Raw genomic sequence first — 26918 nt, 5'->3', positions numbered from 1 at the left:
ATAAACTGTCCCAGGAGAGTCTCTCAACAAAGTTCCAAGACCTATCTTTAAATGATGACCCTGAGAACATTTTATAACCTCCTATGTGTCACTCACACACAGATCTTGAGGATAAGATTGGAATAATTACAGCACACACAGAGGCATTTAAACAATCATTCTTCCCAGCCTCCACACATGAACAGAACAAGAAGAAACCTTAATAACTGTTGCAATTTGTTATACCCTCTGCCATGTGTCTCACAGTGGTGTGCAGAGTATAGATGTAGATGTAGGAAGAGGTTTTATATCATTCAAAAAAAGGGAGTGCCTTGTATCCCCACTCACCCGCCATTCCCTGCATACTCAACATCAAACCACAAAGAAGCACACCTCTCATGAATCAGTACTACCCAGAACTGGAGCAAATGAATCAAATTTTCCACCAAGGTTTTGACTACCTCTCACCATGGCTCTAAATGAGAGGTATTTTCCCTGCCCCTACCACAGTGGCATTCTGCCACCCACACAACCTATGCAATATCCTTGTCCATCCCACTCCCAACCCCTTGGCCCATGATTTATATCCCTCCAATAGACCAATAGACCTAGATGCAAGACATATCCCATACATCCTCTCTGCCACGTCCACCAGTACTGTCACATGTGTTGGTGGGAAGTATCCAGATAACCCGGACGGTATAACACTGTGCCAAGATGTGCTGGCCGTGCACCAAGGCATGTTTAGCCACAGGGTGATCCTCATTACCAACAAACACTGTCTGCCTGTGTCCATTCATGTGAATGGACAGTTTGTTGCTGGTCATTCCCACATAGAAAGCGTCACAGTGTAGGCAGGTCAGTTGGTAAATCACGTGGGTGCTTTCACACGTGGCTCTGCCTTTGATCGTGTACACCTTCCGGGTTACAGGGCTGGAGTAGGTGGTGGTGGGAGGGTGCATAGGACAGGTTTTACACTGGGGGCGGTTACAGGGGTAGGAGCCAGAGGGTAGGGAAGGTGGTTTGGGGATTTCATAGGGATGAACCAAGAGGTTACGAAGGTTAGGTGGATGGCGGAAAGACACTCTTGGTGGAGTGGGGAGGATTTCATGAAAGATGGATCTCATTTCAGGGCAGGATTTTAGGAAGTCATATCCCTGCTGGAGAGCCACATTCAGAGTCTGATCCAGTCCCGGGAAGTATCTTGTCACAAGTGGGGCACTTTTGGGGTTCTTCTGTGAGAGGTTCTGGGTTTGTGGGGATGAGGAAGTGGCTCTGGTTATTTGCTTCTGTACCAGGTCGGGAGGGTAGTTGCGGGATGCGAAAGCTGTTTTCAGGTTGTTGGTGTAATGGTTCAGGGATTCAGGACTGGAGCAGATTCATTTGCCACGAAGGCCTAGGCTGTAGGGAAGGGACCGTTTGATATAGAATGAGTGGCAGCTGTCATAATGGAGGTACTGTTGCTTGTTGGTGGGTTTGATGTGGACGGATGTGTGAAGCTGGCCATTGGACAGATGGAGGTCAACGTCAAGGAAAGTGGCATGGGATTTGGAGTAGGACCAGGTGAATCTGATGGAACCAAAGGAGTTGAGGTTGGAGAGGAAATTTTGGAGTTTTCTTCACTGTGAGTCCAGATCATGAAGATGTCATCAATAAATCTGTACCAAACTTTGGGTTGGCTGGCTTGGGTAACCAAGAAGGCTTCCTCTAAGCGACCCATAAAGGTTGGCATACGAGTGGGCCATCCTGGTACCCACGGCTGTTCCCTTTAATTTTTGGTATGTCTGGCCTTCAAAAGTGAAGAAGTTGTGAGTCAGGATGAAGCTGGCTAAGGTGATGAGGAGAGAGGTTTTAGGTAGGGTGGCAGGTGATCGGCGTGAAAGGAAGTGCTCCATTGCAGCGAGGCCCTGGACGTGTGGAATATTTGTGTATAGGGAAGTGGCAATATGGTTACAAGGATGGTTTCTGAGGGTAACAGACTGGGTAAGGATTCCAGGCGTTCGAGAAAGTGGTTGGTGTCTTCATGGTTGAAGGTGTTGATCTACATAGGCAGAGATACGTTCTGTGGGGGCTTGGTAACCAGCTACAATGGGGCGGCTGGGATGTTTGGGTTTGTGAATTTTAGGAAATAGGTAGAAGGTAGGAGTGCGAGGTCTCGGTGGGGTCAGGAGTTTGATGGAGACAGGTGAAAGGTTTTGTAGGGGGCCTAAGGTTTTGAGGATTCCTTGAAGCTCCGCCTGGACATCAGGCATGGGATTACCTTGGCAAACTTTGTATGTAGAGTTGTCTGAAAGCTGACGCAGTCCCTCAACCACATACTCCCGACGATCAAGTACCACGGTCGTGGAACCCTTGTCAGCCGGAAGAATGATGATGGATTGGTCAGCTTTCAGATCACGGATAGCCTGGGCTTCGGCTGTGGTGATGTTGGGAGTAGGATTAAGGTTTTTCAAGAAAGATTGAGAGGCAAGGCTGGAAGTGAGAAATTCCTGGAAGGTTTGGAGAGGGTGATTTTGAGGAAGAGGAGGTGGGTCCCGCTGTGATGGAGGACGGAACTGTTGCAGGCAGGGTTCAATTTGGATAGTGTCTTGGGGAGTTGGATCATTAGGAGTGGGATCATGATTGTTTTTCTTCGTGGCAAAGTGATATTTCCAGCAGAGACTACGAGTGTAGGACAGTAAATCTTTGACAAGGGCAGTTTGGTTGAACCTGGGAGTGGGGCTGAAGGTGAGGCCTTTGGATAGGACAGAGGTTTCGGATTGGGAGAGGGGTTCGGAGGAAAGGTTAACTACTGAATTGGGGTGTTGTGGTTCCAGATTGTGTTGACTAGAATTTTGAGGTGTTGGGGGGAGTGGAGCTGGAAGTGGGAGGTTGAGTAGATGGGAGAGACTGGGTCTGTGTGCAATGAGAGGAGGTTGAGGTTTGTTGGAAAGGTTGTGGAGGGTGAGTGAGTTGCCTTTCCAGAGGTGGGAAACCAGGAGATTAGATAGTTTTTTGAGGTGGAGGGTGGCATGCTGTTCTAATTTGCGGTTGGCCTGTAGGAGGATGCTATGAACAGCCGGTGTGGATATGGGAGAGGAAAGATTGAGGACTTTGATTTGGGATAGGAGTTGACGGGTGTGTTCATTGGCGGAGTCAGTGTATAGATGAAGGATTAGGCGGGTGAGGGCTATAGATTGTGCAGTTTGGAACTGGTATAAGGACTGATGGATTAAAAACAAAGATTCCAAGACTTACCAAGCGGGAAAGTGCCGGTAGACAGGCACAATAAAATAACACACAAACACACACACAAAATTTCTAGCTTTCGCAACCGACGGTTGCTTCTTCAGGAAAGAGGGAAGGAGAGGGAAAGACGAAAGGTTCTGGGTTTTAAGAAACTTCCACATGGGAAAAATATATTTAAAACAAAGATTCCAAGACTTACCAAGCGGGAAAGTGCCGGTAGATAGGCACAATAAATAAAACACACAAACACACACACAGTATTTCTAGCTTTCACAACCGACGGTTGCTTCTTCAGGAAAGAGGGAAGGAGAGGGAAAGACGAAAGGATGTGGGTTTTAAGGGAGAGGGTAAGGAGTCATTCCAATCCCGGGAGCGGGAAGACTTCCCTTAGGGGGAGAAAAGGACAGGTGTACACTCACACACACACACACACACACATATCCATCCGCACATACACAGACACAAGCAGACATTTGTAAAGGCAAAGAGTTCGGACAGGGATGTCAGTTGAGGCGGAAGTACAGAGGCAAAGAAGTTGTTGAAAGACAGGTGAGGTATGAGTGGCGGCAACTTGAAATTAGCGGAGGTTGAGGCCTGGCGGATATCGAGAAGAGAGGATATACTGAAGGGCGAGTTCCCATCTCCGGAGTTCGGATAGGTTGGTGTTGGTGGGAAGTATCCAGATAACCTGGACAGTGTAACACTGTGCCAAGATGTGCTGGCCGTGCACCAAGGCATGTGTAGCCACAGGGTGATCCTCATTACCAACAAACACTGTCTGCCTGTGTCCATTCATGCGAATGGACAGTTGTTGCTGGTCATTCCCACATAGAAAGCATCACAGTGTAGGCAGGTCAGTTGGTAAATCACGTGGGTGCTTTCACACGTGGCTCTGCCTTTGATCGTGTACACCTTCCGGGTTACAGGGCTGGAGTAGGTGGTGGTGGGAGGGTGCATAGGACATGCTTTACACCGGGGGTGGTTACAGGGGTAGGAGTCTGAGGGTAGGGAAGGTGGTTTGGGGATTTCATTGGGATGAACCAAGAGGTTACGAAGGTTAGGTGGATGGCGGAAAGACACTCTTGGTGGAGTGGGGAGGATTTCATGAAAGATGGATCTCATTTCAGGGCAGGCGTCCACCTAACCTTCGTAACCTCTTGGTTCATCCCTATGAAATCCCCAAACCATCTTCCCTACCCTTGTAACCGCCCCCAGTGTAAAACCTGTCCTATGCACCCTCCCACCACCACCTACTCCAGTCCTGTAACCCGGAAGGTGTACACGATTAAAGGAAGAGCCACGTGTGAAAGCACTCACGTGATCTACCAACTGACCTGCCTACACTGTGACGCTTTCTATGTGAGAATGACCAGCAACAAACTGTCCATTTGCATGAATGGACACAGGCAGACAGTGTTTGTTGGTAATGAGGATCACCCTGTGGCTACACATGCCTTGGTGCACGGCCAGCACATCTTGGCACAGTGTTACACTGTCCAGGTTATCTGGATACTTCCCACCAACACCAACCTATCTGAACTCCGGAGATGGGAACTCGCCCTTCAGTATATCCTCTCTTCTCGATATCCGCCAGGCCTCAACCTCCGCTAATTTCAAGTTGCCGCCACTCATACCTCACCTGTCTTTCAACAACTTCTTTGCCTCTGTACTTCCGCCTCAACTGACATCCCTGTCCGAACTCTTTGCCTTTACAAATGTCTGCTTGTGTCTGTGTATGTGCGGATGGATATGTGTGTGTGTGTGTGTGTGTGAGTGTACACCTGTCCTTTTCTCCCCCTAAGGGAAGTCTTCCCGCTCCCGGGATTGGAATGACTCCTTACCCTCTCCCTTAAAACCCACATCCTTTCGTCTTTCCCTCTCCTTCCTGAAGAAGCAACCATCGGTTGTGAAAGCTAGCAATTCTGTGTGTGTGTTTGTGTGTTTTGTTTATGTGCCTGTCTGCCGGCGCTTTCCCGCTTGGTAAGTCTTGGAATCTTTGTTTTTAATATATTTTTCCCATGTGGAAGTTTCTTTCTATTTTATTTAGAAGAAACACTTCAATTGATTGGTGAATAAAGGAAGTGCAAAGATGTTCAAGCAAAGACAGGAATACCACTCTAATAAGTCCCACAGGAATGAAATAAATAGGAAGTGCAGTAAAGCCAAGGCAAAATGGCTGCAACAAAATGGTGATGGAGTTGAAAAAGACATAGTTATCACAAGAACTGATACAGAAAACAGAAGACAAAACCAAAAACAAAAAAATTGAAGGTGCCAACATTAAGAGCATATGAGGGTTCCTAATGATAATACAGAGAGGGAAGAGTACATTGAAGGTCTCTGTTAGTGGGAGAACCTGTTTGATGGTGTCATAGCAGATGAAATGTGAGTCAATGTGGAAGGCATAGGGGTATGGTATTAAAGCCATGGTTTTGCAGAGCTTTGGAAGATTTGCAATCAAATTAGGCATGTGGCATAGATAACATTCTTTCAGAATTTATAAAATTATTGGGGAGGATTGGCAACCAAACAACTACTCCAGTTGTTTTATGTGATGTATGAGACCAGAGACATGCTATCACACATTTTGTATTTGCACAGGCATGACGATGCCATGAATCATCACTGTAAGCACAAAATATTATTATTCTAGCCAGCAGTAGCTCATCTATAAGCCCAGGGAGATGAAACCATGGAGAGCGAATGAAAGCAGAAATCTGAGTGACTCTACAGAGGAGCAGAGAGTCTGAACAGTGCATAGAGATGAGCACAGAGCAAAAACAATGTGACCAATATGTGTGACAGAAGATACTAAACACACAGAAAACAGAGCATGATGTGAGTCAAAGGCCAGGTCTGAGTTTGTTGATGCCCATATAAGAACTGCTGAGCCAGGCCTGTTAAACTCCCATATAAACATTTGGGTCTGTAGTTTTCTCCATACAGTAATTCACCTCTCCCCCCCCCCCCCCTTTCTGTGACAGCATTCTGCACTATTCCACTGAGATATCCAAGCCAGCTCACCTGCATCCATCTTGATATCTGCTGGTGGGGTTCCCTAAATACCCCCTCCTCTAAAAAGGCAATGTAGTGCTGAAAATTGTGAAGATTATGCCACAGTGTCTAGCACAAAACCAGTGAGGGCATGAGATTTTCCAGCAGTGGATTGACCACCAAAGGAGATAACGCCAATGCAGCTAGCCTTGCTGGGGAGATGGAAGACTGCAGACTGAGGTCGAAGGTAAGATGATGGAGGAAGCAGTGAAGGTGGCAGTGGGTGAACACAGTGCTGCAATTGGGAGCATACCACCAGAAACAAACCATGTCTAACTCCATTGACTGACTGGGTTGGAGACTGCGGCACTGAAGGTCTAACAAGATGTGGTCACAACTGACTGGAATGACCGCTCAGCTGCTCCTGACCAACACCCATCACAAACAAATGCCAAGCCTCATGGCCCACCACATCATCCAGAAGACACTCCTGCTGCAAGCCCAAAGACTGGGCCAAAAAGCAGTGGGTTGTGCAGTGCAGGGCATCCCACTCAGGGCACAAGAAGTCCAGAAGGCCTCATGGGTAGTACCCATGCAAAAATCTGCCAGACTGCATCTGGTAACTGGCATTCATGAATTACTGCACCTTTTGAGTTAAAAGATGGATGAAAAGTGGTGGTGGTGAGAGACTGTATACCACTGTGATTAAAAAATCTGCAAACTCCTGTGATATAATATACTGATTGTTATCAAAGATGAGGGTCTAGGGAGATGCCACTATAGCAAAATATTACTCAGGTTCTAGTAGACTTCTTTTGGTCAGTGATGCCCTATTTGCATGTGTAGTCTGCTTTTTGTGTTCTGTTTTTTCTAAAATTTACAACCCATTTTAAAAGGAACTGAGGCCTTCTGTCAAGTTTCAACCTCATTTAGTGCTCTGATTGAAGTGGGTCTGAAGAATCAGGTTATTCAATGTTTTGCTCCTGCTCATGCAATTTCTATAAGCTAATGAATTTTCAGTTCCTTATTGTGTGACTCCTACATTTCTCAAACGTCACCACCATCATCCTCTAGATTTAATTGTCTGGCAATACTCGTGTTCTTCAATCACATTATCAATTTGATAAGAGTCTGGTGCTGATTCACCCATGGTTTCAGTGGTGAAAAAAAAATGCCAATTATCAGGGTATCTAAAAAATTGAATTGCTTGCAAAGATCTTCAACAGAGAGCTTGATGTTCTGTCTCATATCCTGATGTAGATGTGCAATAAACGAAGGGAGCCATAAACTGAGGGAGGCTTTGATTTTATATCACCGGCTGTGCTGGTGACAACCATTACTGTCAGTCAATCTATGGTGACTTTAAAGCCTGGAAAGGTTTTCCCTTCATGCACATTTAAAGTTCTTTTAGACAGCTTACTCCAGCCCAGTTTCATCTATACTGAACGTTATTTAGCTGGTACAGTCACCTTCTTCTATCAATGCCTTAAGTTTTTCTGGATAGAGTGACACAGTATTTCCATCAGCACTTAACTGTTCTCCACTTTCTGTCATGCTATGCCAGTTACAATGACTTTTGAACCATTACTAGCTTTAAACGTTTCATCTTTGGTTGCCTACCTAGCTTCTTCTTTCAGTCTCTCAAAAATTGGCTTAGCTTGAGAGCACATCATGTTCTGATCACCAGGACAACTTTTCACTCTTACTTGATTATCACATTCAAGCAGACAAATCAGGTAACTCCAGCTTTGCATAAAACAGGTTGTGTAAGTCAAGATATTACTGTATTATGAACCATAACTTTGAGAGATGTTCTGTGCACCAATGTGTGTGATTTTTCTGTATGCAGTCATCTTCTGAAACCCTGGATGTACTTATGAATAACCCTGTATTTCGATGTTTGTGCCAATATTCTGGATAGCCAACAGCTATGCCACCAATACCCCCTCTTCAGGCACCAATGCAGACACCACCACTGAGTCGTACAGTGTGCATTTTCAGGTGCATATGGCATATGCCACTCTGGTGATGGAGGTTACGGGATATGTCACACATTGCGCCCATAGAGGTCAGTTTGTCGTCAAATGGGTTGCTTGCTAAATATTGTGCTCATTGGACACCAAAGAGGACAGTGCATTTGTGGAACATTCTGTCAACAAATATGCAGGAAAAGCTAAAGAGTCACATAACTACAATATCTGCAAGTAAATTATTGTATGTCATTAATCTATATTCACAACATTTCCAGATCCATTGCTGTTTTCTGTGTTGTTTGTAGGTTAAGTATGACAGGAACTATTACAGAAAATGTAGTAAGTTCATAATACACACATCAAAAAATGTTTGCAACACCTCTCTTCTGTGAGTTCTGGAAACTGTACAGAATATTGGAACAGAGATCAACAAAGCATCATTTCCACCCTTTTTATTGCTCATGAAAATCACACATTGCATGTTGTACCACCATACAGTGAGACCTTCAGAGTTGGTGGTCCAATTTGCTGTACACACTGGTACCTGTAATATCCAGTAGCATGTCTTCTTGCATTGATGCATGCCTGTATTTGTCATGACATACTATACAATAGTTCATCAAGGCACTGTTGGTCCATATTGTCCCACTCCTCAATGGCAATTCAGCATAGGTCCCTCAGAGTGGTTGGTGGGTCACATTCTCCGTAAGCAGCCCTTTTAAATGAATCCCATGCAGGTTCGATAGGGTTCATGTCTGGAGAACATGCTGGCCACTCTAGTCGAGCAATGTCATTATCCTGAAGGAAGTCATTCACAAGATGTGTATGATGGGGCCACAAATTGTCATCCATGAAGAAGAATGCCTTGCCAATATGCTGCTGATATGGTTGCACAATCAGTCAGAGGATAGCATTCATGTATCATACAGCAGTTACAGCACTTCCATGACCACCAGCGGCGTACGTCCGGCCTGCATAATGCCACCCCAAAACAGCAGGGAACCTCCGCTTTGCTGCACTTGCTGGACATTGTGTCTAAGGTGTTCAGCCTGACCAGGTTGCCTCCAAACAAGTCTTCGACGAATGTCTGGTTGAAGGCATATGCGACACTCATTGGTGAGGAGAAAGTGGTGCCAGTCCTAAGCAGTCCATTTTGCATGTTGGGCCCATCTGTATGGTGCAGTATGGTGTCATGGTTGCAAAGATGGAGGTCACCATGGATCCAGGAGTGAAGTTGCACATCATGCAGCCCATTGCGCACAGTTTGAGTCATAAGATGACATCCTGTGGCTGCACGAAAAGCATTATTCAACATGGTGGTGTTGCTGTCAGGGTTGCTCTGTCCCATAATCCATAGGTAGTGGTCATCCACTGCAGTAATAGCCTTTGGGCAGCCTGAGTGAGGCAGGTCATTGACAGTTCCTGTCTCTCTGTGTATCTCCTCCATGTCTGAACAACATCGCCTTGGTTCACTCCAAGACGCCTGGACACTTCCCTTGCTGAGAGCCCTTCCTGGCACAAAGTGGCAATGCAGACATGATCGAACCACAGTATTGACTGTCTAGGCATGGTTGAACTACAGACAACATGAGCCATGTACCTCCTTCCTAGTGGAATGACTGGAACTGATAGGCTGTCGGACCCCCACTGTCTAATAGGTGCTACTCATGCCCGGTTGTTTACACTTTGGGTGGGTTTAGTGACATCTCTGAACAGTCAGAGGGCCTGTGTCTGTGATACAATATCCACAGTCAATGTCTTTCTTCAGGAGTTCTGGGAACCAGGGTGATGCAAAACTTTTTTCGATGTGTGTACTATGGATGGTGACACACTATTGGGCTGGGAGGTTTCAATACAGCACGTACAAGATATGTTGGTACACATCAAGTTTCCTCTTAACTTTCATGATCTGTCTTAGTAATAACTTTATATTGATTTTTTTTCCCTTTTAAGTTTGGTGTTGACTACCGAAAATGCAGTTTAATCTCTGCCATATAATATGCAGTGCCATAAAATAAAATGTAGATTAATTGTTTCTTATTGTTCATAGATTTTCTTGTTTGGTGGTTTTAATTATCCCCCAGAAATTTTTATCTGTTTTAATTATAATTCAGTATTAACCAAATTTTCTATGTTTTGACATGTATTTGTCACTGTAAATGATGTAATTTTAATTAGCAATAACATTTTGATTGTGATTTGACTGCTAATACGTAGAGTTTATCTTCACAATACAAAATAATAGTTGAGTTAGCAGGATCAAAAAGAAATCTTCTCTCCCATCTTAATTTCTATCATAATTTGCAAGGGAAGTTACCAATATATATTTCAATGTAAGTGTACAGATGCCCCTCAGAATACAAAGGTGAAGAATAAAGAGATAAGTAATGGATGTGTAGTGAGTCAAAAAGATGCAATTGACAATGTATGGCAATTAGAAAATATTTCTCCAGTCTATTCTTTGTTCTGGCAACTTTTCAGGAATAAGTTATAGTAAATTATATTACCTTCATTTTTTCACATATAACTTCTTTCATATTTTGTGAGGTTTTGTGAAAGTCAATGTATACTGATGTGGAATCATTTTTATGGAGACAAAAAGTGCAAAGATGAGCTCTAAGGATAATTTGTGACTTCAAAAAATAGAGTCATGCAAATTTTACGTTACTGAGCTTGGTGTTCTGAATGCCCCATGCTTATTCATTTATGAAACTATCTTGTTCAGTGGGGACTTCCTCTTGAAAGCAGGCAAATTATTGCAGAACAAGAATGTTCACAAATATTGTACCAGGAGATAATAAGATATACATCAAACATATAGCAGGGTAACATGCAATCCGAGGAGCATAATTAATGTTGGTATTGTTGGTTGGTTGGTTGGTTTGGGGAAGGAGACCAGACAGCGAGGTCATCGGTCTCATCGGATTAGGGAAGGACGGGGAAGGAAGTCGGCCATGCCCTATGAAAGGAACCATCCCGGCATTTGCCTGGAGCGATTTAGGGAAATCACGGAAAACCTAAATCAGGATGGTCGGACGCGGGATTGAACCGTCGTCCTCCAGAATGCGAGTCCAGTGTTGAACCACTGCGCCACCTTGCTCGGTGTTGGTATTGTATTACACAGTAGGATACCAGAAGAAATAAAAAGTGCTACTTATCCAGTATTTAAAATGAAGCTAAAGCCATTTCTAATAAAGTACTGTTTCCATGCTGTAAAAGAATATATGTATATGTAAAAAATAAATGTTACTTGAGCAATTACAGATAAAATTAGATTGTAAAGACAGGTACTGTACTTAATAATAATTTGCCTGCTTATTTTACTGATACTGTATATCAGTGTATCCGTATTTTGACATGTTCTTAACCAATTCCTGAAAAACTTAGGCTATAAGAATATGCACCTATTTATTTTCACTTCATTCTTGCTTAAACTAAATATGACTGTATCCTCATTGTGACCTGTCAAGTATCACTTGTATAATTTGTGCTGTATGATAAAACTGGTCATATAAAAAGTCAGTCAATCAGTTACTATGTAGTTCAGAATCTGTGTTTACCCATAAGATCTTATTTAACTGGCAAAAATAAATAAATAAATTCAGAAATTAGATCTTTCAGGACAAAGCTATGGTCCTGTGGCATTAAACCATCTACTGCATCCATGACTTATTTACTACATATTATATCACACCAACTCCTCAGTGATCACATTTGTTTTTTGTTTATGACTATTGCATATGTTTATCTCACACATTTAGTTCAAGATACACAGTGATTCACATATTGCACAAATTTATGTAATACATACTTTGACTTTAAAGTTATCACTATTCTCCAACAAGAGATCTACCTGGACTTGGGCCTGAGGTTGCATGAATCCACCCATTGTGCCATACGTAGCCAAAAGCTCTCCAGTCTCAGCATTTGTTACCATGCTTGGTATAATTGTGTGTTGTGGGCGCTTCTTTGGAGCAAGAACATTGTTTTTTGTTGGATCTAAAGTAAATAAGGCTCCACGATTCTGAAACAGACACATTTAAATTACATAGTTTTTGTTTGTGAGTTCACTTAGCAATTTTTGTTTATTCAGTTAAAAGGTTAAGAAACTAGGAAACATGAGGAAAAAATAATCCTGTCATTACATTGTTTATTGGTTTTACTTGGAAAGTAAAGAAGAAAATTATCAATAAGAATATCAATATTATGAGAAGGAAACTTGCTACTCACCATACAGTGGAGATGCTGAGTCGCAGATAGGTGCAACAAAATGTGTCATACAATTATAGCTTTTGGCCGCTAAGCCCTTCATAAACAATACACACACACACACACACACACACACACACACACACACACACACACAGCATGCATGGCCAAACAAAAACTATAATTGTGAGAGTTCTTTTGTTGTGCCTATCTGTGACTCAACACCTCCACTATATGGTGAGTAGTAACATTCCTTCTCATTATATTGTTACATTCTAACTTGGATTTTCCATTAAGAATATCAAGTTGTTCACTTATCAGCTATAGGTCTACATGGTTGATGCTCTGTAAAAAATATAAACTTATGTCAAAAATTTGCTTACTGTTGCCCCTCATATGTAGTACAAATTTGGAATAACTCAACATTTGTTGTTTGCAGTAATGAGCATTTTTATAACTCTGTGCTTTGATATAATGATGGATTTATGGTTAACATTGGATAAACAGTTCACTCAAAACTTGCATTGCAAATAACCTATTTTTTGTAAAAGTGCTTCATTTATTGTACAACAGCCACAAAAATAGTGTGTGCATTTTCATGTAATATGCCATTTGTTTTAATACAGTACTGTTAACACCAAATAATACTGCATTATTGTAATAATTGTTAAATTTCAGTCTGTAAGCAACAAAGAAGTTATTCCATTAAATACAAATAATTTACTTCTTAAAAGATTATGGAACATGCTTTATCTTGTCTAACAGATTTACAAACATTTTGTATTTGAGGTGTCCTGCAGCCTTCATTTGGTCATAGTTGACACCTTGAACACAAAACATAAATAAGTAAGTCAGACACATGTAATTCAGTACCGGTACTGAAAAAGTCACACTTACAAGAAATACAAATAAAGTTGTGAATTTCTAATAAAAATGCAAAAATATGAAGTATCATAGTAAACACAACATTGTAATGAAATAGGCACTACATCTTCAATTCTTTACATACATTGGGATTGATAAAAATATGGAAGCACCAAAAACACGGCAAATTATCATGCCTAATACAGCATAGGAAACCCATTGTCGTTCAATACCACTTCCAGTCATCTTAGAATATATAAATACAGGTCCTGCATGGTTTCCAAGGGAATCTTTTATCATTTGTCCTGCAAAATAGTGGCAAGTTCATGTAACAATGATGAAGGTGGATAGCAATCGTGCATCCTTCTCTCCAACATAGACCACTAAGGCTCAGTAATATTGAGATTGACTGAGGTGGCCTGGGGAGATGTGATAATTCATTTACAGCCTCACAAAACCAGTGCTGAACAATGCAAGCTGTGTGAAGGTGTGCCTTGTCATCTTGGAATACAGCATCACCATTGGAGAACAGATATTGTACCTTGGAATGAACCTGATCAATCAAAATACTCATGAAATCCTTGGCAATGATGCAACCTTGCAGAGTAACCATGGCATCCATGAAATACCATGATATGTCTACCCAACTGATCGGCAAGAGCCTGCCACATTCCACTAGTGGGATGTAAACTTGTCCAGAAGTTGGAAACGGTATGCAGCAAGACTCATGTGCGAAATGTCTTCTTCAACTGCTCCGTAGTCCAGGTTTTGTGACTTTGGAAACACATTTTTCTTTTATGGGCATTTGTAACACTAATGAGTGATTTGGGAATTCTAGCTTGTCTTGTAGTTACTTGCTTACCAAGTCCCCTTCATATCATTTTGGTACTGAAAGTGTTCATGAGTGTGACATTTAGTTTGACAGTGACATCTCTTTATTTTTAAGCACAGTTCTCTTCATTGACTCTCCATCATGATCACTGAACAAACTCTTTTGTCTATGTTGTGACTTGACTGATGATGTTTCACTGCTTTTCCTGTAGGCAGTATAAATCTTTGATATGGTGTCTTGAAACTCCAAACACTCCAGCTACCTTGGTTACAGAAGCACACATAATACTAGCATCAACAATTTGCCTACATTTGAATGCACTGAGATCTAACATAATGCACCCACATGTACAATGAACACTGTTCTGATTGTAACTGATACTTGAAATGTACTGGTTACACTGCACAGGTGCCGTTCATGGTCAAACACAACAGTGCAACTTGCAGGCTTGGCTAGTATCTGCATGCATTTACACTGAAGCATGTGTTTCTCATGCTGTTCCCAAATTTTTGTCTACCCTTTGTATAATTATGCAAGGGCACAAGCAAAAGACAGTACAATATAATGACATGGCTGAAAGGCTTTGGAATAAACATATAACAACACAAATAATATTCATAATAAAGATGTGACTGTGAACAACTTCAGTACATGATATTTTTTCGTGTGTGTGTGTGTGTGTGTGTGAGAGAGAGAGAGAGAGAGAGAGAGAGAGAGAGAGAGAGAGAGCAGGAGGGGGAGGGAAAGAGATAGCTTTGTGTGTTAGTTAATTCTCTCATGAAGTATTTTGTCATAAATATCAATTTCTAATGTCAATATTATGAAAAGGATAGATTTCTCCTCACCGTATAGAGGAAATGTTAAGTAGCAGATAGGCACAACAAAATGATTGCAAAACGTGTGAACTTTTGGCCAAAAGGCCTTCTTCTAAAGTAGACACAACACATACATTTACACAAAAATCTGGGTGTTGGTTAGTAAGAAGGAGGCTTGGGAGGGGAGGGGGAGGGGTTGCTTGATCGGAGTGGGGGACGGTAAAGTGCTACTTGTGGGAGCATGCAGGGATGTGGTGGGGACAGGATAGGACAGCTAGCTGCAGTTGTGAGGATAGGAGCAAGGGGGGCGGAGGGAGCAGAAAAGGAGAGGCATAGAAGAGGGGAAAAAGCAGACTGTGTATACGTCGGAGGAATAGAAGGCTGTGTACTGCTGGAGTGGGAGCAGGGAAGGGGATTGGTGTCTTATGGACAGGGGATAACGAAGCTTGAAGATACAGGGGGTGGAGGGGGGAGTTACATCAATGTAGGATATATTGCAGGCACTTACACAATTCAGAAAAGATGAAGAAAGAAAGAGAAGAAAAATTATGGGCAAGGAATAACAGATACTGTGTGAAGTATGTAATTTAAATGTACCAGACTGATAAAGAATACTAGGGCACCGTAAGAAAACAGAAAGAGGAAAGGAGAATATAAATGCAAAGTGGCAATGAGTGTTCTGGGTCAAATATCAACTGAAAGGAATTGGATTATAAGGGTGTGATGAAAAGTCATTCCTCTGAATATTTTATGTGAAAACTTTTAAAAGCTTTTTACATAAAACAAATGCTGTTAACATTCTACATCCTTATTCTTCATGTCTACATATTTACAGCCTTATGCTGCTAGAGGGGTCCAAACTGTAGTGTGTTACATGGTGGTGTGCAATGTAACTATAATGGTGTGTGAGAAACAGGATGCTGTAATCAAGTTTCAGATCTGAAGAGATCATTCATACAGATCACCCTCTCCTTCAACGTGCCAATGCCAGACCACACGTGAGTGCTACAACATCTGCGACAATCCAATGCCTTGGATTCTCTGTCATCAGTAATCACCTATACAGTTCCAATTTGGCGCCAAGCAATTTTCATTTGTTCTCAAAACTTAAAGAACACATTCATAGGCTTAACTTTGATGGTGATGAAGCGGTACAAGGAGAGTTGAGGTTGTGACTTTGTCAATTAAGTCAGACATTTATTTTATTTAAAAATCTTTTAAGAGTTTAAAAAAAAAAAAATACAAAAAAAACATCGAGGCATTGCTTTCTGCGTGCCATTGTAGAATTGCTTGGAAGGAATTAAGAAGTAAGGAATAAAATAGGTACAGAATTTATGTAAAAATGGCAGACACACACAATAAATGCAAATACGACACAAAGAAAGTATGCTACAGCCTATATTTACATGCACACAAAGCAAGCTTCCACACTGTTAAAACTGCATACTTTGCCCAATTACACAAAATTCTACAGTATGGAATTGTATTTCAGGGTTGCATAACTGCTAACTGTCATCTCTTTGACCCAGAAAAGAGTTATAAGGCCAATGTGCCATGCATCACAAGCAGATTCCTGTTGGGTCTTCTTTCAAAAGTCTTCACACTTCTCAGTCTCCTTCATTTTTATTCTAGAAACATGTAAATATGTAGGAATGAAAAACTTGAATGTATATGAAAGTTATACCAGATGAAAGATGATTTCTGTGTCCCATCAGTAAGGACAGCAGCCCTTTAAACCTAAACTACAAATAGTGCTATACAAATGTTCAATGGTTTCCACATAACATAAAAGTTATTCCCTCATTTTTGATGTTTCATAAATCACAAAGAGCATTCTTATTAGATTACTGCTTCTGTTCAGTCACAGAATCGTGAAATACAGCAAACTTGAAGCAAGAATGTGCAAAAACTACTGCTGCTCCTAAAGCAAGATCAAATAGAGTTAATTTATTGCACTATTGCAATACATTTTCATGTTACATGAAGTGTGTGTGTGTGTGTGTGTTCTGTTTCAAGTAATTATTACAGCTTTGGTAATTATAACCATCTTTGACCATTATTTATGGTCCTTAATGTGCAATGCAATTCAATTCAATTCAATTTTTATCGTCATATAACATGCCTTATACAATCAAAGATTGTGACATAGGTGACTTGTCAGTTTGACACTATATACAATAATACTAAAAATAGACAATAAACTAATAATATATATGGTGTAACATCTTCAAAGAGGTATTTTAATTACAATTATAATGCATTGTTGCCATTCAAGAAATCTTCTACACTATAGTAACATTTATCTTTCAGATATTTTTCCAGGTCTCTTTTGGTACCTTTTACATATGGGTCATCCATATCTTTCCATATTTTACTTACAAATTTCATGCCCATATACCCTCCTGGAAATTGAAATAAGAACACCGTGAATTCATTGTCCCAGGAAGGGGAAACTTTATTGACACATTCCTGGGGTCAGATACATCACATGATCACACTGACAGATCCACAGGCACATAGACACAGGCAACAGAGCATGCACAATGTTGGCACTAGTACAGTGTATATCCACCTTTCGTAGCAATTCAGGCTGCTATTCTCCCATGGAGACGATCGTAGACATGCTGGATGTAGTCCTGTGGAACGGCTTGCCATGCCATTTCCACCTGGCGCCTCAGTTGGACCAGCGTTCGTGCTGGACGTGCACACCGCGTGAGACGACGCTTCATCCAGTCCCAAACATGCTCAATGGGGGACAGATCCGGAGATCTTGCTGGCCAGGGTAGTTGACTTACACCTTCTAGAGCATGTTGGGTGGCACGGGATACATGCGGACGTGCATTGTCCTGTTGGAACAGCAAGTTCCCTTGCCTATCTAGGAATGGTAGAACGATGGGTTCGATGACGGTTTGGATGTACCGTGCACTATTCAGTGTCCCCTCGATGATCACCAGAGGTGTACGGCCAGTGTAGGAGATTGCTCCCCACACCATGATGCCGGGTGTTGGCCCTGTGTGCCTCGGTCATATGCAGTCCTGATTGTGACGCTCACCTGCACGGCGCCAAACACGCATACGACCATCATTGGCACCAAGGCAGAAGCGACTCTCATCGCTGAAGACAACACGTCTCCATTCGTCCCTCCATTCACGCCTGTCCGAAACCACTGGAGGCGGGCTGCACGATGTTGGGGCGTGAGTGGAAGATGGCCTAACGGTGTGCGGGACCGTAGCCCAGCTTCATGGAGACGGTTGCGAATGATCCTCGCCGATACCCCAGGAGCAACAGTGTCCCTAATTTGCTGGGAAGTGGCGGTGCGGTCCCCTACGGCACTGCGTAGGATCCTACGGTCTTGGCGTGCATCCGTGCGTCGCTGCGGTCCGGTCCCAGGTCGATGGGCACGTGCACCTTCCGCCGACCACTGGCAACAACATCGATGTACTGTGGAGACCTCACGCCCCACGTGTTGAGCAATTCTGCGGTACGTCCACCTGGCCTCCCGCATGCCCACTATACGCCCTCGCTCAAAGTCCGTCAACTGCACATATGGTTCACGTCTACGCTGTCGCGGCATGCTGCCAGTGTTAAAGACTGCGATGGAGCTCCGTATGCCATGGCAAACTGGCTGACACTGACGGCGGCGGTGCACAAATGCTGCGCAGCTAGCGCCATTCGACGGCCAACACCGCGGTTCCTGGTGTGTCCGCTGTTCCATGCGTGTGATCATTGCTTGTACAGCCCTCTCGCAGTGTCCGGAGCAAGTATGGTGGGTCTGACACACCGGTATCAATGTGTTCTTTTTTCCATTTCCAGGAGTGTAGTATGGGGTTTTTTCATATGATTTTAAACGGTGGGTACGTAACATGTAGCTCATTCTATATCTAGTATCATATTGATGCAAGAAGAAGTTGCCCTCAAAAAGTTGTTGGTTTCTTTTTGTGAAAGTGAGAGTTTCGTGGATGTATATGCTTGAAATGCTCATTACATAGTTTTAAAAATAAAGGTTTGCAATGTTGCTTTGGTTTTGCTGCCACCATTGCTCGGATAATTCTTTTTTGTAGTCTAAAAGCTAAAAGTAAATTTGTTTTTTCAGACCCCCAGAAAATTATACTATACCTAATGACTGAAACAAAATATGCATTATATACAGTTTTTCTTACAGCTAAATCAGTAATACTATACAAGATATTCATAATATATACAAGACTATTCAGTCGACCCAGTATGTTGTCCACATGGTGACTCATAACAGGTTTTTATTGACTAACACGACAAGGAATTTGACACACTCTGCATTCTTTAATTTTTTGTCCATATACCTTATTTCACTTATAGACTGTGCAGATTGTTTTGTGGTAAAATGAACAATTTCTGTTTTTGTAAAATTTAATGTCAAGTTATTGTTTTTGACCCATGCCTCCACTTCCACAAGTGTTTGTTCAATATGACGAATTAGGTCTACCTCATTTTTACAACAGACTATAGCTGCTAAGTCATCTGCATAGAGGATAGTATCAGACTGGACCTGACATGCCATACCATTAATATAATACAGAAAAAGCGGTGGCCCTAATATCGAACCTTGTGGAACACCTAATTGAGCGTTTTTCCAGTCAGAGAGAAATTTCTTGCTATTGATGTTAATAAGTACTCTTTGTTTTCTGTTTGCCAAGTATGATGACATCCAGCTAAAAGATTTGCCTTGAAAACCATAGCGTGCCAATTTTTGGAGAAGCAGGTCATGATTTACTGTGTTGAAGGCTTTGGACAGGTCAAAAAAGATGCCTGACACACACATTCTATCATCAAGACATCTGCTGACTTTTGTGACTAATTCATTTATTGCATGGATTGTGCTGTGGTCTTTTCTGAAACCATAATGATTGCCTAAGATAATGCTGTTAGATGAATTGTGATTTTCGATCTGATCACATGCAGCCCTTTCAAATATTTTTGAGAAAGTTGGTAACAGTGAGATTGGCCTATAGTTGCCCAATTCATCTTGTTTGCCTTTTTTATGTATGGGCCAAACCTCTGCATATTTTAATCGATATGGGAAACATCCCTCATCAAAAGATTGGTTGATTATGAAACAGAGTGGATATGCAATACTGTGACAGACTATTTTTATTATTTCAGTGGGGAACTTATCCCACCCCACAGATTTTGATTTTTTTAGGGACATTATGATTTTGATGACATCTGAGATGTAAACATGAGAAAACTTAAAACATGAGTAATTGCTATTTGTCATATTGGGCTTTGTTTTTGGTGGTGAACAGTCACCAAATTTGTTACAGTTTATGAAAAAGTCATTGAATGATTCATAAATGGCACAGGGTTCTGTAATATTGAGCTACCTAAATAGATGTTTTCATTTGATGGAAAATGATTAATTAATATCAAGTAATGATTAAGAAGTTCTTGCAGTTTGACATAGCTTATATAATTCATCATATTCTACAGCTTCCATCTCATGGCTGGGTCTGTTTGGAACATGACTGCATCTTTGCCTGTCCTCCCACCGCATTTCTCTTTCAACTCTCTTCCAGTCTTTTCCTTTCTGCACACACTACACACTCATTCACACCAGTGATCTAACTAATGGTCTCTAGGTTGTTGTAGCTTATACTGTTATTATAAAGTTAATTTTTTTTTTTTTTTTCTTTCCATTTCAGTCGAAGTTTACTGATAGAAAAATTTTACCTGTAGAGCAAATCCACATCCTTCAGGAACAATTCCAGTTCCAAAGCTCATGTAATTGCTATTGATAAAACTACATGCATTTCCTTCAGCATCTGTGACTGTCATGTAAACAGTATCTGACATCTGTTTTATATCTGGATCCCCATGGACAGGGTAATCACTTGCCCTTAAATGTAAAAAAGAATAATTAAATAAATTTTTTCTCACAATTATTATTATGTTAAAATAATATTCTTCCTATTTTCATACAGCAGTACATCTAATTTCTTTGACTACTCAATTTTTTCTCATACACCTAACTCCAACTTCTTAAAGCAGCAAAGCTTTAATTCGTAGATTGTCACCACTGCTGAGAGCTATCTTCGGCCTCCACCCTTCTGAAGACCAGTACTTCTGTGCCATTTATTACCCCTTTATTAATTACTTAATTCTTTTACCATGTTCCAAAGATCTCATCATGAAAGAGACACTTCAGAGATGTTGAACAAGTTACCATTGTTAGAAATACCATTAATAACTGAATACCATTTAACTGCTATAATTATTTGTGCTTGCTTACACTAAGCTTAACAGGAATGTCAGTATCTTGAAGCATAACTGCTCCTCCATCAATTATGTTAAATAGCTGCTATTTATCTACTATTAATGACTTGATACCTACCTACACAAGCTTATCAATATTTATCTTATAACTTTTATTGAGATGACAAAGGAATAAAACACTGTTTACAATAGAAATTCGTGCTTGCCAAGCAATGAATAACTCTTCAAGTATTTAGTCTAGATGATCAGATACATTTTAAGAGTGGCTAATAAGGCATTTGCTTTTGTATTTATAGGGATTCTATACAGCACAGTTCATGTTAAATAGGAACTTTTTGAAGACCTTCTCACTACAATATAGGACCTCCCTAGGATTCTGGATAAGGAGGCAGAACCTATTGTTATTTTTTTCTTTTTTATATTGTGGTTGTGTAAATAAAAAAAGTGCAATTTTATTTTTACTTTTAGTAAGAAATACGTGTAATGTGCAATAAGCTGTCTGGATCATGTATCTTCTCAAATTTATGATCTTACCCCTTTTTTTATCTTATTCGAAATGTTTTAAACTCCAACTGTATAATATGTTGTGCTCACACACTTAACCCCTGTGATTTAAAACTCAAATTTCAAAAAACTACTGTGATAAAGAAAGATATATTTTTTGTTTGTGTAAATATATGTTATCTTAATTTGTTCTATTGTGCTGTTGAGTAAATTTCATTTTTTTTGTAAATTATTTTCAGTTTAATATTCTGTTTTGATCTTAGTATGACTACATCATTACTGATGTATTCTGGAACAATGTTAACTGGGTGCAGTTGGCTTGCATGTGTGTGTGGAAGGAAGGAAGGAAGGAGAAATGTTAAGTTTTCTGGAGTTGCATATAAATGGAATGTATTTTAGTGAGTGAATGTTGTAAATTTATGGCAGCAAGGCATCTAGGATGATTAAATATGAAAATTACATACAAATCAGTTTTGTCATCTGCATTATTCTACAAACACATCAACCTATAGGGCTTCCAAGCCTACAAGAGAACCTGGCTTCCAGACAGAAAAAATCCAAGCAAAGGATTGGAGAAGAACCTGAAAAACCATATGAGTGATTACTCTGTAAAACTACTACTAGACCCGGCCAACAATATTTAATTACTCCATGAACATTTATTACAATTAATGGTTATCCAAATGTGTGTGACAAAGGAGTTCATTAAAAACTGATGCAATAAGTTTCTCTAAAAAGCATTGAAAAATAGCTGGTGCACTTGCTACACCAAAAGGCAAATGCTAGTATTGATGAAGTCCACGTGGGGTATTGATAACTAGAAGACATTTGGATTCTCATAAGCCTCTGCCTCTGCCAAGTCAATCTTTGAAAAATAATAACCCACTCACCCCCCCACCCCCCCACCCCCACCCCTCCAATAATTTTGCTAACAGCTCATCAGGGCATGGCAAAGGATAGGTATCAATGATTCACCATGCATTGATAGATTTTTTTAAAATCATCACAAAGGCATAATTTTCCAATAGGTTTTTCTGACTATCATCAGTGGTGTTTACCATTCACTGGAGGTAATAGGTTGAATAACATTAAGGGTTGAAGACAATCTACTTCTGCTTTTACTTGATCCTGTAAAGTTACCTGTATTGGGTAGGCCTGGAGAAAAAAGGGAGGCAGGCAGATTGTTTCATCATAATATAAACCTGAAATTCTGTTACACAACCTAGTCCTTGAGGAAATAGAGAGGAAAATTAGGCACAGAGGGGATCTGACTGTTGATCTGGAACTTGATCAGAAACAGAATGTATTTTTATCATCCATGGAGAATCCAAACTGTTTGAAAGCATCCAAACCAAATGATTTTCAGTGTAAGCATTATCCACAAATAAGAGTGTTAATGAATGAACCACAGCCTTGTAAATCACAGATACAAAAAACTGTCCAAGAATGGGAATCTGTTGTTGGTTATAACACACCAGCCTCCGTGACACTGTAGTCAGAGGAGGAAAACCCACACACACAGTGTTTGAGAAATCACCAACTTTGTTGCAGCACCAATGTGCACCATGTGCTGCTGCATTCTCAATGGTTTGGTAAACACACACATTTCAATTTATACCTTACTTTGAGACACTGTCACCACTGACACTGTTCACATCCATGTTTGTTTCATTCTTACTCATTTTGGAAAGGAGTTGCATACAGAATCAATGTGTCCTTTCTTATAGCACATATTACACTTTTCCCAGCAGTTGGGACATGTGGTCTATTCGCTTTGAATGAAGCACTATGGGCATGAAGGCAGCAGAGTGTGACATCTTTGCTGTTGTGATGCAGACCATTGTTGTTGCAAATGATGATTACTTATAAGATGCTAAGACATTTGATAGACTGCTGCAATGGTATCTACATTCCCTTGAAAACTGACTGAAAGCTGGGAGGAGTGAATCTTTGAACCAGCTGACTACCTGCAGCCCATGAAACTTCGAATGACCGAACCATGTTAAATAATTCTGTTAAAGCAGGAATTTCACTCTTGAATTTCCCTATTTGAAGCAAGATGTATGATTGCAGCATGAACCATATGACCTACATGGTACAACTTATGAACATTTGTCACAAAATTACTATGGTGGCTAAGTCCATGTAGTTCTGGTGCCCATGCCCTGTATCACTGTTTTGGCCACTTTTGGCAGTGGTAAAACTCCACACAAGCAGCAATAATGTGAGTGTGTTCTTAATGACAAGTACAAAGTAACTCATACATCTGATAAAGACTTGAAGCTTCTTGTAAGGGGGCAAACTGACAGATCAACTGATACATGTGAGGTTAAATCCACAATGAAAGAAAGACCTTGCACCAGTTTACCTCTGTTACTACAAATGCCTGGAAATATTGCTGCAGGCATTTTTCATTTGTCTCAGACTTTTGCTGCATCGTGTTATAAAGGGAATGGCAGTGGATATGTTGTTGACAGGACTGTAGGTTGTGCCACTGAAGTCACTGTACTGGAAAGGACCAAGTGGAACATGTGGCATCAAATCCCATCCTCATGACCAAAAATGTGTTCTAACCCAAGAACACTGTAATTTATTGCTTGAACCATACACAAACATGGAAGACAAGGTACACTACAACTAACAATACACAAGTGGCTGGCTGAGCCTTGTGCTCCAGCCTATATAGCCTTTAGTTCCATCAAGAGGTGCAGCCAGCAGGCTGTGCACACAACTGCTATCATATTATCAGGCCAGATGACTCGTCGTGCCCAAATCAAGCACAAATTTCACATGCAAATTATGAAGCAGTGCACCAAATCGGTGCTTACAGCACAGTCTTCTATCATGTTCATAACTTCACAGCTGCCAACTGCAACTCTCAACTGTTAAAATTCTGCTTGTGCTACTTTGAGGACAGCTGTGAGTTTTAACATCAGATGCTCTTTCTCCATAATTGTGAAGTGATAGACACAATAACTATAGCACCAAAGGGTGGCCACAGCTGATCGATTCACAACATGAATGAAAGTGTAAGCAGTATTCACACTGCCAAGTAGTTCTCATTACTCTTTGGCAGTTTTAAAACTTGTTCATTGTGACAATATTTTTTTAGTCTCATTTATTTTTTAGTTTAGTAGGGACTGTAGGCTATGCTGGCTGGGATCATGTGGCAATCCCTAGTCATATTCATAAGTCCATCTCAGAATCTTTCCTCCAGATTCATCTTCTTCCTCACCTCAACAAAGTCCAAGCACACCCACATCGTATGTGCTTCCCAAAATCCATAAAACCAACAATCCCGGATACCCCATGTAGCTGGTTACTGTACTCTCCCTGAGAGAATTTCCAATCAATTGCCCTTAGCCTAGCCTCTCATATAGAAGATATGAAGCACTTCCTTCACTGAATCTTGACTATTCCCATCCCATTGCCACCTTTTACAACTACTCATCACTGTTGATACCATTCACCAAGATCCTCCAATCTCATGGTCTTGATGCTATCAAACATCCCTCTCCCAATGCCCTTCTGGCTCCAAAATGACCTACACATTCTTTATACATCTAACTATTTACATCCTCACACACAAATAATTATGAAGATTTTGCTCCCATGGGGATCCACACTCTCTGTAAGTGTTCATTAAAAGCATACATTGTCTGGTGTAGGCTGTATTATGCTTTATTAAAATAATAATATTACCTAATTTTGACCATGAGCCATTATCAAGTGCATTTGCTATGTAATGTACTACATATCATACTCATCACATTCTTTTATGTCACATACATAAATCACACTCCACCATAACCTGTTTTAAGTGCTGCAGCCTCACAGTTCTAAAAGAATGCGATGAGTATGATATGTAATACATGACATACAAATGTGGTTAATAATGGCTCACAGCTGAAAGTAGCTAATAGCACAATTTTAATAATGTGCACTAGAGCTTACAATGGACATTGTATTCTTTTATTAAACAACTAATTCTCCTTTGAGGGGAAGATATATTAACAAATCTGCAGCACACCCATGGGCACTTGTATGGCATCCTCCTATGCCAATCTATTAATCCACTATCTAAAAGAAACCTTCCAAGTCTCCCAAAACCCCAAACCTGTTGGCTGCTTCAGGTTTATTGATATTACACTCATGACCTGAACCCAGGTTCAAGACGTCCTATACTCATTCCTCCACAGCTTCAACACCTTCTCTACAATTCACTTCATCTGGCACTTCTCAGACCAATGTGCCACCTTTCCTCACACACAAATAATTCTGAAGATTTTGCTCCCATGGGGATTCACAGTCTCTAAGTGTTCATTAAAAGCATACATTGTCTGGTGTAGGCTGTATTGTGCTTTATTAAAATAATACTATTAGCTAATTTTGACCATGAGCTCTGCCCATAGTTCTGTCCATATCAAGCCCACTAACCATCAACAGTATCTGCATTTTGACAACTGTCATGATTTCAACACCAGAAGTGCACTCCCATACAGTCTATCCAGCCATGGGCAGGGCATCTGAAGTGATGAGAGTTCCCTTGCTCAGTATGCTGAAGGTCTCATTCCAGGCCTCCCCAGACAAGCACTATCCTCCAACCCTAGTCCACTAACAGATTTCCTGTGCCATTTCCTCCCACAACCCTAATCCTCCCACGACCTCTAAGCACTAACTGCAAAGGAGCACTCCCCCCTCCCCTCCCCAGCTCCCCAAAAAAATGTCACCCAGCATCATCCCAGAACTAGAACAACTGACCCATTGATTCAAATCCTTCACCATGGCTTCAACTATCTATCATCATGCCCAAAAATGAGAGACATCCCACATGAAATCCATCCACCTTTCCTAAAGAGATAATCCACTACCAGTTCAGCCTACACAATATCCTGGTCTATCCATGTTCCACCGCCATTCCCAACCCCTTCCCTCATGGGTCATATCTTTCTCGAAGTCCCATGTGCAAGACATTCCTGATTCATCCAACAATCTCATCCTACTCCAGTCCCTTAACAGGTTTATCCCATCCCATTAGATGCAGGTCTATCTATGAAACCAGTCATGTTATCTATAAAATCTACTGCAACTTATCCATAGCATTTTATGTGAGCATGACCACTAACCATTTGTCCACCACAATGAATGGGCAATGCTGAACTGTGGCGTAGAGCAGAGCTGATGTGATGCTGAACTCAATATGCTCAATTTCAATAGCTGTTTCATAACTTGTACCATCTGGATCTTTTCCCCAGGCCTAGCTTTTCTGAA

The 26918-nt window shown here is 41.1% G+C and overlaps 1 protein-coding gene across 2 annotated transcripts in view; it reads right to left on the bottom strand.

Moving 5' to 3' along the window:
- Positions 1-26918, bottom strand: part of LOC126355192 (glutathione hydrolase-like YwrD proenzyme) — a 141510-nt gene that overhangs the window by 13432 nt on the left and 101160 nt on the right. For both annotated transcript variants that reach the window (XM_050005420.1, XM_050005419.1), the window contains exons 8-9: positions 20601-20766; positions 12028-12198 (exon numbers count right to left, since the gene is read on the bottom strand). In XM_050005420.1, coding sequence (XP_049861377.1) covers positions 12028-12198; positions 20601-20766 — 337 coding nt within the window. The remainder of the gene's footprint in view (positions 1-12027; positions 12199-20600; positions 20767-26918) is intronic.

Source organism: Schistocerca gregaria, chromosome 3 (genome assembly GCF_023897955.1).
Source record: "Schistocerca gregaria isolate iqSchGreg1 chromosome 3, iqSchGreg1.2, whole genome shotgun sequence".
Lineage (NCBI taxonomy): Eukaryota > Metazoa > Arthropoda > Insecta > Orthoptera > Acrididae > Schistocerca > Schistocerca gregaria.
Note: the sequence above shows the minus strand (reverse complement) of the source record. Positions and strands in the feature narration are given on the sequence as shown.